Below are 11358 nucleotides of genomic sequence, written 5' to 3' on the forward strand. Positions count from 1 at the left end.
TTGTTGTCCAGTTTATTTTATAGTCTATTCTTTTATAAAGGACATTAGCTGTGATGATATATAATTATACTTATACATTAAGTTATAAATTACATATAAAATACACCATGCCCCCTTTCTCTCCCTTTTACTTGGCAACTCGTGTCTCAGTCCCAGGAGCCTGGTGCCCCCTGACCCCTCTGTCTCCTGCCCTCTTTCATTATCGGCGGAGTTACCAAGCAATACGCCTTTGCTGCCACTCTGCCCCATGCCACCTGCAGCAACCCCCAGGATGTGGCCAGCTATCTGCCCATGAGCCAGCTAAAAGTGATGAGAGAGATGATTCGCCCGTTTGGTGCCCTGTACAACCCTCCCCTTGGGAACATCGTGGCCGCCCGGCCAAAGGAAGTGATTACACCGAATAGGAAATACACGGAGCACAGCGAGTGGTGTCTGAAGAGGTTACATGGGGGGATAATTATCAGAGGCGTCTGATCTCCGGCCCAGACAGCCTTGTGGCCCAGCTCATGGCCAGGACCTACGGCCAGAACAGCTGCCTGATCTTATTCACCTTCAACTCGCCCTGCTCCACCAAGTGTCTGCGCGAGGCCGGGCGCTCCAACATCGTGGGGATGACCAGTGCTGCCTTCTCGGCCATCGACAACAACTACAAGGCCTTCGTGTTCCAGAAGATCTTTCATCATGACTTGAGGCCTGTCGTGACCCGCCAGGACCTGCTGGAGGCCTGGCACCGGCTGTGCGATGTGCCCCTGCTGCGCTGCGACAACAACGGCTGCCAGGACTGTGCCGTGGATGGTATGCCCAACCCTTGCCTGACGAGGAAGATATAGACAATGGAGCAGGGCCAGGAACCGCGTGGGGCTTTTTCTGCCACTGGCCTCCCTTGCTGCCCATGTGCTTCTGGCTCGCTGAGTGTAAAAGAAACACGTCCCAACCAGGCACCAAGCTCCAATCCAGAACCCCTCTGATGTGTGCCCCATTCTAGAACCCCATTGCTGGGTGTGCTCCAGTGTAAAACCCCCTCCCCATCTCTGTTTGTGCTCCAGCCTAGAACTCCATCCCTGGGTGTGCTCTAATCTACAAGCCCATCTCCCCATTGTGCACCAATCCAGAATTGCCACCCCCCACAGGGCACCTCAAGCTCCGTTCTAAACCTTCAGCCCCTGCAGTGCATGTCAACCTCCAATCGCGAGCATGAGGGGGTGTCTGAGTCATAGAATCCTAGAATATCAAGGTTGGAAGGGACCTCGGGAGGTATCTAGTCCAAACCCCTGCTCAAAGGGGGACCAATCCCCAATTTTTGCCCCAGATCCCTAAATGGCCCCCTCAAGGTTTGAACTCCGAACCCTGGGTTTAGCAGGCCAATGCTCAAACCACTGAGCTATCCCTCCGGACACCCAGTGAGCTCAGAACTCAGATCTAGAACCCAGCCCCCATCCCTGCATGAGGCCGGAGGGCGGGGGCAGTGGATGGGAGCAGGGCACATTGGGCCCGGTGACTGTATGATGGGGCTGGATCAGAGGGGGGAGCCCTTTACTCAGATGGTGGTGGGTGGGAGGATACCTGGGCATGGACCATAGCCACAGTGGGGCAGTGGGGATCTCGGGGCGCGGGGCTCTGTCAGTGGGGGGTGCTTTGGGGTTGTTCCAGTCTGCGGGTGACGCTTTGTGCTGATTCCCTGCCCTGCGATTGCTGCCAATAAAGCTTCTGAGCATCCTGGGGGCGTCTCTGTCGGTGCGTCCAGGTCTACCATCTCCGTCCGTGCGTCGGGGGTCTCACGTCGTCCCCTGGAGGTGCTGGGTCCCCACGGGCAGCCCCTCGTCGAGCCTGGCTCCCAGCTGGCAGCCTGCAAGGCAGCTTGGGTTTTACTGGGTCCAGAGCCCCCGAGTGTTCCCCTCCCCATCCCCAGAGTGAGGAGTGAGTGGCTGCGGGCTGACTGGCGTGGGGGAGCTGGCGCCCGGGGCTGACTTGTAACTGGGGGGCAGGCGTCCGGGCTGCTCCCCCTTCGCCTCCAGAGCGGCCGGGGCTGGCAGGGGCAGCGCAGCGGGGAGCGTCGGGGCGAGTGTCCGGGCGGAGCGCTCACCCCAGCAGCGGGGGCTCCCCGCCGGGGCAGAGGGGACCCAGAGCCGGGGGGCAGATGACCGTCCCGCCAGGGCTGAGCAGCGGAGGAGGGAGCCGCGCCCCTGCCGGAGAGCGGAACGCGGGGCCCGGCAGAGCAGCACCAGTCCCACGGTCCCGCTTCTCCGAGCCGCCCTGCCCCAGCCCCAGCGCCCTCCAGGCTCGCCCTACGGATGGGAGCGGTTCTGGCCCCGGGGCGTCGCTGCAAGCGCGACACCGCAGTGACCGCCCGCGCTGCCGTCGAGCTGCGATGAGGAGGAAGTTCTCAGAGCCCCTGTTCGCTCCCGTCCTGTCACCTGCCCGCAGGTTCCGGTGCCTGTGGCCAGCAGCCCCCACCCGCGCTCGCCGATCTGCCTGGGGCAGCGCTGCACAGAGCAGGGCTGGGAGCCGGTCGCACCAGGAGCGGGTGTGAGCATCTGTCAGCAGAGACACGGACCCTTCATCGCCGACCATGGAGCCCCAGGTGAGCCCCCGCCCCCACCACCCCTGCCCCATGGAGCCCCAGGGGAGAGAGGTAAATAGCAGCGTCCCCCACCCAGGGATCGGTACTGGGTCCAGTGCTATCCAAGACATTCATAAACGATCTGTTAAAAGGGGTAAACAGTGAGGTGGCAAAATTTGCAGATGATACAGAACTACTCAAGAGAGTTAAGTCCAAAGCAGACTGCGAAGAATTACAAAGGGATCTCAACAAACTGGGTGTCTGGGCAATAAAACAGCAGATGAAATGCGATGTTGATAAATGAAAAGTAATGCACATTGGGAAATAAAATCCCAACTATACCTACAAAACCATGCAGCCTAAATTAGCTGTTACCACCCAAGAAAGAGATCTTGGAGTCATCTGGATGAAAATATCCACTCTAAGTGCAGCCACAGTCAAAAAAGCAAACAGTGTTGGGAATCATTAAGAAAGGGATAGCTAATGAGACAGAAAATATCATATTGCCTCTCTATAAATCCATGGTCCACCCACATCATCAAAATAAACATCAGAATAAATTGCCAATGGAGGCTGTGGAATCTCCATCATTGGGGATTTTTAAGAGCAGGTTAGACAAACACCCGCCAGGGATGGTCTAGATAAAAAAATAGTCCTGCCATGAGTGCAGGGGACTGGACTAGATGCCCTCTCCAGGTCCCCTCCAGTCCTGTAGTCTATGATTCTATGATCATGAATGCTGCGTGCAGATCTGGTCTCCCCATCTCAAAAAAGATACATTGGAATTGGAAAAGGTTCTGAAAAGGGCAACAGAAATGATCGGGGTATAGAACAGCTTCTCTATGAGGAGAGATTAATCAGACTGAGACTTTTCATCTTGGAAAAGAGATGACTAAGGGGGAATATGATAGAGGGCTATAAAATCATGACTCTGTGGAGAAAGTAAATAAGGAAGTGTTATTTACTCCTTCTCATAACATGCATATGATGGTTTGGCCCCCCTGAAGGTGCCACCTGATGTACTGAGATACCACTGAGCCTGCCTGTTCTGCCAGCCTGGGCCCCCTTTACACTGTCTTGGTGAGCCAGGCTCGTAAACCTCCTCTAGCACACACACAGGCAGGGCCACACCCAGCTGCAGAAAGACACAGACACTGAGATGGGCTATGGGAAGACTCAGCTGAAGGGACTTTCCCCGCACTCAGGTTCCCATCTACCTGGAGTGCAGACCCAAAGGTATAGTGTCTTGCTCTGTATGGAAAGATCTGCACAGTGCAAGCTCATAGAAATTCACCCTCTTCCTCAATGTGAAGAGAGATATGCACAATTTCTTGCCCCCCCCCAGTTAGAAATTGCACAAAGTGGTTTAATAAGAAACAAAACAAATTTATTAACTATAAAAGGCAGATTTTAAGTGATTATAAGTGATAGCAAACAGAACAAAGCAGATTACTAAGCAAATAAAATAAAACATTCAAACTAAGCTTGATTCACTAAAGAAACAGGTTACAAAATGTAATTTCTCACCCTAAATGTTGAATTAGGCAGGATTCAGAGTTTCTGTAGCTCAGAGTTCCAGTTATTTCTTCTTACAGACTGGACCCCTGTCTCAGTCTGGACTCACCCCAGCCTTTCCTTTCAGGTTAGTTCCTTTATCCCTTCAGGTTCTTCCAGCAGTCCTTCTTCTTGGGTAGGCAATGGAGGAGAGTCCAGATCCACCCCCACCCCAGCCCTTTAAAAGGATTGACCTAAAGCGGGAATCCATTGTCTGATCTCCATCCCCCTACAGAGGAAAAATACCAGCAGTGTCCAAGGTGGTATTTTGTATCAGGTGACAGGACCACCTGCCCTGGTAGTGTCACAGCTGGTCCCAGGAAGCCTCTCAGAAAGGAGAGAGATTAGTATCTTCACAGTTCTATTATCCTTCTTAAATGACTCATTCAGGATGATTACTTACTTTACTGTCTGGTGGGCATTTTCCAAAGTACACACACAGTTGTAATTGTTACATAGTCAATATTCCTAACTTCAGATACAGAAACGATACATGCATACAAATTGGATAATCACATGCAGTAAATCATAATCTTTCCAATGATATCTTACATGAGCCATCTTGCATAAAGTATATCTTAGTTATACCATATTTTTATGAAGAATATGGGGTGTAATGTCACAACACGAACTAGTGGTCACCCAATGAAATGAATAGGCAGCAGGTTTAAAACAAACAAAAGGAAGTATTTCTTCACCCAACGCATAGTCAACCTGTGGAACTCCTGGCCAGAGGATGTGGAAGGCCAAGACTATAACAGGGTTCAAAAAAGAACTAGATAAATTCATGGAGGATAGGTCCATCAATGACTATTAGCCAGGATGAGCAGGGATGGTGTCCCTAGCCTCTGTTTGCCAGAAGCTGGAAATGGGCGACAGGGGATGGATCACTTGATGATCACTTGTGTTCATTCCCTCTGGGGCACCTGGCATTGGCCACTGTTGGAAGACAGGATACTTGGCTAGATGGACCATTAGTCTGACCCAGTATGGTCATTCTTATGAGTCCCCTCTGCCCCCCACCTTCTCTGCCCCATGGAGCCCAAGGGAAGTCCCCCATGACCCCCACCTTCACTACCCCATGGAGCACCAGGGTAGTGCTTTCTGCCCCCCACTTCCTCCTACCCATGGAAACCCTGATGACTCCCCCATTTCCCCCTCCTCCTCCTCCCCCATGTAGCCCCACAGGGTCCCACTGCCCCCTCTCCTGTTGGTAGCATAGCAGGGCTAGGAGATGTGGGTTGGGTGGCTCTGAGTCTGTGGAGTCCTGTGCAGGTACTGGGATGGATGCCCACGGCTGGACTCCTGCTGCTGCCCCTTCTCCTCTGCTTCGGGCCAGAGACCTCCACGAGCATCAACCCAGCTGCGCTCAGAGTGATCGTGGATTATGTGAACTGGTGAGTGACCCATTTGTCTCTGTCCTTCCCTGCCCCTGTAGCCCAGCTGCAAAGAGCAGCACAGAATGGCCCTGGTTGGATCCCACTGGCTTGTAGGGATGCCCAGGAAGGTCAGGGGGTCCCATTGTGCCCGGCTCTGCCCAGACACTGACCGTAGTTGGAGAGCACCCAGCATGCTGGGTGATGAATTCACTCCTGACTTGGATGACTAGATTAGTCTTGGAGAGAGGTGACTCTGGGGGTGCAGAGGGGAAATTGAGCCCAGAGCTGGGAGAGGGATGATTCTGGAGGTCCAGGGGGAGACGGAGACCAAAACTGGGAGGGGCTGGCAATGGGGGTGCAAGGGGAGATGAAGCTCAGAGGTGGGGTGTTTCTGGGCTGCGGAGGGAGATGGAGCCCATAGCTAGGAGGGGGTGAAAATGGGGTTGCAGGGGGAAGACTGAGCCCACACCTGGGAGGGGTGATTCTCAGGGTGTAGGAGATGGGGCTCAGATATGAGGAACGGTGATTCTGGGGGTTCAGTGGGGAGATGGAGCCTGTGGTGGGGCGGGGAGATTATGGGGTAGCAGAGGGAGATTGGGCCCACATCTGGGAGTTGCTGATTGTGGGGGATCTGGAAGGAGATGGGAGAGATGATTCTAGGGGTACAGAGAGAGCTGTAGCCTGGACATAGAGGGGGTGATTATTGGTTTACAAGGGGGAGATGGGGCCCAGACCTGGGAGGGGTGATTCTGAGGGTTCAGGGGGAGATATGGAAAAGAGCTTGGAGGGGTGATTCTGAGAATCCAGGCAGAGATGGGGCCCAGAGTCTGGAGGGGTGATTTGGGGTGCACGGGGGAGATGGAGCCTTGAGGTAGGAGGGTATTTGGGGGTCCTATTCCCATTTCTCTCCCTTTAATTGGCATCTCCTGGCTGAGTCCTGGGTCCCTGACCCTGCTGTGCTCTGATCCCTCTCAGGCCCCTCACACTAGATGGATCTCAATATGCCTTTGTCGTGAGCCTGCCCCGTGAGACGTGTAACCAATCCACCAACCTGCAGGAGCAGCTGCCCGAGGAAGTGCTGAATGCCATGAATCAGGCGCTTGCTAAGCCAGGTGGCCAGTACACCCCGAATGACGGGCCTATCGTAGCTGCCCGGCCTCGACGTCGGAAGACTCACTGGCAGCACAGCGAGTGGCGCCTGCTCCACAGAGGCAAGAACAGCTCGGTGGCCCAGCTCAAGGCCAGGACCTGCAGACCGAACTGCTGCCTGATCTTATTCACCCTCAACTTGCCCTGCACGAGCATGTGCCTGGCGGAAAACGGGCCCTACAACATCCTCAGCATGACCCGCGCTGCCTTCTCGGACATCGACAACAACTACAAGGCCTTCGTCTTCCAGCGCATCTTCCGCAACGATACGTGGCCCGTGGTGACCCGCCAGGAGCTGCTGGAGGCCTGGCACCAGCTGCACGATGTGCCCCTGCTGCGCTGCGACAACAACGGCTGCCAGGACTGCGCTGCGACGGACCCCGAAAACAACCCCTGCCTGGCTGGGAAGATATAGACAGTGGAGCGGGGCCAGGAATCGCGTGCGGCTCTTTCTGCCACTGGCCTCTCTCGCTGCCCATGTGCTTCTGGCTCCCTGAGTGTAAAAGAAACACGTCCCAACCAGGCACCAAGCTCCAATCCAGAACCCCATTCTGATGTGTACCCCAATGTAGAGCCCTAACCCATGGGTGTGCTCCAATCTAGAACCCCATTCATGGGCATGCACCAATCTAGAACCCGATACATGGGTATGTGCCAAGCTAGAACCCCTTCCAGTGTGTGTTCCCATCTAAAACCCCATCCCTGGATGTGCTAAAATCTCCATTCTAGAGCCCCACTGCTAGGTGTGCTGCAGTGTAAAACCCCATCCCCATCTCTGGCTGTACGCCAGCCTAGAACCCCATCCCTGGGTGTGCTCCAATCTGTGCTCTAGAAGCCTGTCCCTTTCCCCAAGTGTGCACCAATCCAGAATTGCCACCCCCACAGTGCATCTCAAGCTCCGTGCTAAACCTTCACCCCCCGCAGTGCGTGTGAAGCTCCAATCGAGAACATGACCCCCATCCCTGGGGGCGTCTCTGAGCTGAAGTCGAGAACCCACAACCACCCAGTGAGCTCAGAACTCCGATCTAGAACCCAACCTCCATCTCTGCATGAAGCCAGGGGGAGGGGGCAGTGGATGGGAGCAGGGCATATTGTGATGGGGCTGGATCGCGGGGGGAGCTCCTTACTCAGATGGTGGTGGGGGGATTCCTGGGCATGGGCCACAGCCACGGTGGGGCAGTGAGGCTCTCGGAGCCTGGGGCTCCGTCAGTGGGGGCTGCTTTGGGGTTGTTCCAGTCTGCGGGTGACGCTTTTTGCTGATTCTCTGATGTGTGATTGCTGCCAATAAAGCTTCTGAGCATCCTGGGGCCTCACGTCTCTGTCCATGCGTCCAGGTCTCCCATCTCCGTCCATGCGTCGGGGGTCTCACGTCGTCCCCTGGAGGTGCTGGGTCCCCACGGGCAGCCCCTCGTCGAGCCTGGTTCCAAACAGGCAGGCTGGGAGGCAGCTTGGGTTTAACTGGAGCCAGAGCCCCTGAGTGTTCCCCTCCCCATCCCTAGAACCCCCATCCCCTGCTCCCTGGGCGGGGATCCCCTGAGAAGACAGCCCCGATCCCCTGGGGATGTGGGGCACCTGGCGCATGAGGGGGGACAGAGCTCCCAGCCCCGCTCTCTGCTCCCCCAGCTGACAGGAGCCGCACCTGGGAACCAAACACCAGGGTTACAGCCGTAGAAGGCAGCTCCCATTGCAAACTCCTTGGTTCCCAGAAGGGACCATTATTGCAGGGCAAGATTGAGACACCACTTCACGTCTAAAAGTGCTCTGAAATCTCCATGTTTCCTTGGATGACCTTGAAATTTGTTGTGATACATGGGGGTCTGGGGTCAGGTGAGTGACCCTAATTTGGAGCCATTTCACCAAGGGGTTCCCCAGATACAGCTCCCCCCTAACACCAGCTTCTGCAGTGTTGTGGCCGTGTTGGTCTGTAAGGCTGCCAGCCCTGGCTGAAGAGCGTGCGTGCCGATCTCCGGACAGACTGTCAGGAAGCAAAACACAAACCCTGAGTTGGCTGGGAGCTCTATAATTAGCTGTCCCCAACCAATTACCCCGTGTAACCTCTTCAGGCATGTAGCAGCCTTAACATGGAGCCACCGATATTCCCCCGGGTCCTCCGATCTGCCACCCAGGTCAGCCTGTCTTGGGGACAGAAGGTTCTTTACACCAAGAATCACTACAAAAGGTTTTTTCACCCTGTCATAAATATAAAGGGAAGGCTAACCACCTTTAAATCCCTCCTGGCCAGAGGAAAAAACCCTTTCACCTGTAAAGGGTTAAGAAGCTGGGATAACCTCAGTGGCACCTGACCAAAATGACCAATGAGGAGACAAGATACTTTCAAAAGCTAGGAAGAGGGAGAACATCAAAGGGTCTGTGTCCGTCTGGGTGAGGCTTTTGCCGGGGACAGAACAGGAATGGAGTTTTAGAATTTAGTAAATAATCTAGCTAGATATGCGTTAGATTATGATTTCTTTAAATGGCTGAGAAAATAAGCTGTGCTGAATAGAATGAATATTCTTGTCTGTGTGTCTTTTTGTAACCTAAGGTTTTGCTAGAGGGATTCTCTATGTTTTGAATCTAATTACCCTGTAAGGTATTTACCATCCTGATCTTACAGAGGTGATCCTTTTCTTTTTACTGTTTCTTCTATTAAAATGTTTCTTTTCAAGAAATGAATGTTTTTTTCATTGTTCTAAGATCCAAGGGCTTGGGTCTGTGGTCACCTATGCAAATTGGTGAGGATTTTTACCAAACCTTCCCCAAGAAGTAGGGTGCAAGGGTTGGGAGGATTTTTGGGGGGAAAGACGTTTGCAAACAATGCGTTCTCAGGAGCCCAGAGAAACATTTGGTGGTGGCAGTGGAAAACCAATGGCAAAGGGTAAAATAGTTTGTACCTTGGGGAAGTTTTAACCTAAGCTGGTAAAAATAAGCTTAGGAGGTTTTCATGCAGGTCCCCACATTTGTACCCTAGAGTTCAAAGTGGGGAAGGAACCTTGACACACCCCCACTCTCCTGCTGGTAATAGCTCACCTTAAATGATCACTCTGGTTACAGTGTGTATGGTAACACCCATTGTTTCATGTTCTCTATGGATATAAATCTCCCCACTGTATTTTCCACTGAATGCATCCGATGAAGTGAGCTGTAGCTCACGAAAGCTGATGCTCAAATAAATTTGTTAGTCTCTAAGGTGCCGCAAGTCCTCCTTTTCTTTCTGCCATCTAGTGTCCATACAAGGCTATTGCAGGTGGCAATGTGCAGTCAACACAAACTTTTGGCATGGGCAGCATGAAAAACCAGCTCTTGTTGCCCATGAGGAAATGCACCCCTGATAGACTGTGGGGTGCACCCTTCCCTGGTGCTAACTGCAGTCAAAGTGGTAAATTTGACTGCACTGCAGTGATGGGAATAAGATTGCTGACCGTTTCATCCAGAAAGCTACAGTGAGACTTACCGTCTTTAAACTGGGGCGTTAGTGAAGACAGCTTGTAGGTGATGGCAATGATCTCAACACACTGTAATTCTTGATAGTGTAATTATGTAGTCATAACAATTGAATCATTATTAAAATAGTAAAGATACCAATGATAGACACATTCAATAGCTAGAATGTGAAAGAAGTGTATAAATATGCTAAAAATAGCTTCCTCTCTAAACTGGCAGAGTGCCCCCTCCCCCCTCCCAAACACACACCCCTCTTCGAAAGCACCCACCGGCAAAAACAAAAAGGCAGCGCCTATGATCACAATTCTCAAAAACACTGATTAAAACCTTTTTTAAAACCCGTTATAAGCAAAACGTAATCGTGACATAACGCTTTAGCATGGGGGCCCCTTGCATAAACCGTTAGCATGTCCTTGCTAAATACTAGCTTACAGTTCCAGAGGAATGAATAGTCTTGTCTTATAGATAACTTATTATCACAGAATTGAATATCTACCAATGATGTGGCATGTTCAAGATGTACCAAAGACATGTGGAGAAATAAAAGCAATCATTTTGTAAAAGAGCAGCTTCACGTGTCTTAATCTATCTTTGTACATCACAACAGTAGTTGTTCAACTCAATTGTGTATAGAATACTTGATAGGAGTTAACTGTATGCTAATAAGAAATAAAATTATTTTTCTGAAATTCAACTCTCCCTTTCCCAAAACACAGTCTCCAACGTAACTTGGACTTTTCTCATACGAGCACCTTCAGTTTCCCGTACTCCTCTACACTTAAGCTAACTTGGGCCTCAAACCTAACTTCTACTTGTGTCTTAACCTAAACCACCCTATAGTCTACACCACAATGATCCTGGACAGAACCACAGGGACAAACCTTTCTGAAACCAGGACTGTGTGACTTAAAACCAGACTAGTTGCTTGCCTACTTACATTTGAGCTCACAACTAGGGTAGACTTGTAGGCCCCGTTATCCCAACAGGTCTCTCTTGATTGAGCTGTTTCACGTTGCATATGAATAGGGGTGTGGAGGAAGAATGAGAATGACTCCATGGTTCTCACTGAAGATGTGGGAAGCCCCCATTCTTTATCAACCAGAGGGGAGAATTGAACTGGGGTTTTCCACAGGCCAGGGGAGGATCCTACCCATTTGGCTATGGGTTATAAAAGACCCATCCTTGCCTGCCTCACACCTAACTCCTGAGATACGTGCCTCCCATGAAGCCCAGATTTTAGGCACCTAATTCCCTGAGGGGATGTCTACACTACAG

At 52.2% G+C, this 11358-nt stretch overlaps 1 protein-coding gene across 1 annotated transcript; it reads left to right on the top strand.

Moving 5' to 3' along the window:
• The first annotated feature begins 2492 nt into the window (after window positions 1-2492).
• Window positions 2493-7641, top strand: LOC141976257 (uncharacterized). The gene is made up of 3 exons (XM_074937149.1): window positions 2493-2581; window positions 5390-5511; window positions 6469-7641. Exons 1-3 carry the CDS (start codon window positions 2570-2572, stop codon window positions 7055-7057), a joined length of 723 nt encoding a protein of 240 aa, XP_074793250.1. The 5' UTR covers window positions 2493-2569; the 3' UTR covers window positions 7058-7641.
• The last annotated feature ends 3717 nt before the right edge of the window (window positions 7642-11358 follow it).

This window comes from Natator depressus, chromosome 23 (assembly GCF_965152275.1).
Source record: "Natator depressus isolate rNatDep1 chromosome 23, rNatDep2.hap1, whole genome shotgun sequence".
In the NCBI taxonomy this organism is placed as follows: Eukaryota; Metazoa; Chordata; order Testudines; family Cheloniidae; genus Natator; species Natator depressus.

What these genes read in the sequence shown, in the direction of transcription:
- LOC141976257 (XM_074937149.1), top strand. An exon ending in ATCGTGGATTATGTGAACTG is followed by an intron (nt 5,512 to 6,468) that starts GTGAGTGACCCA and finishes GATCCCTCTCAG; the next exon opens with GCCCCTCACACTAGATGGAT.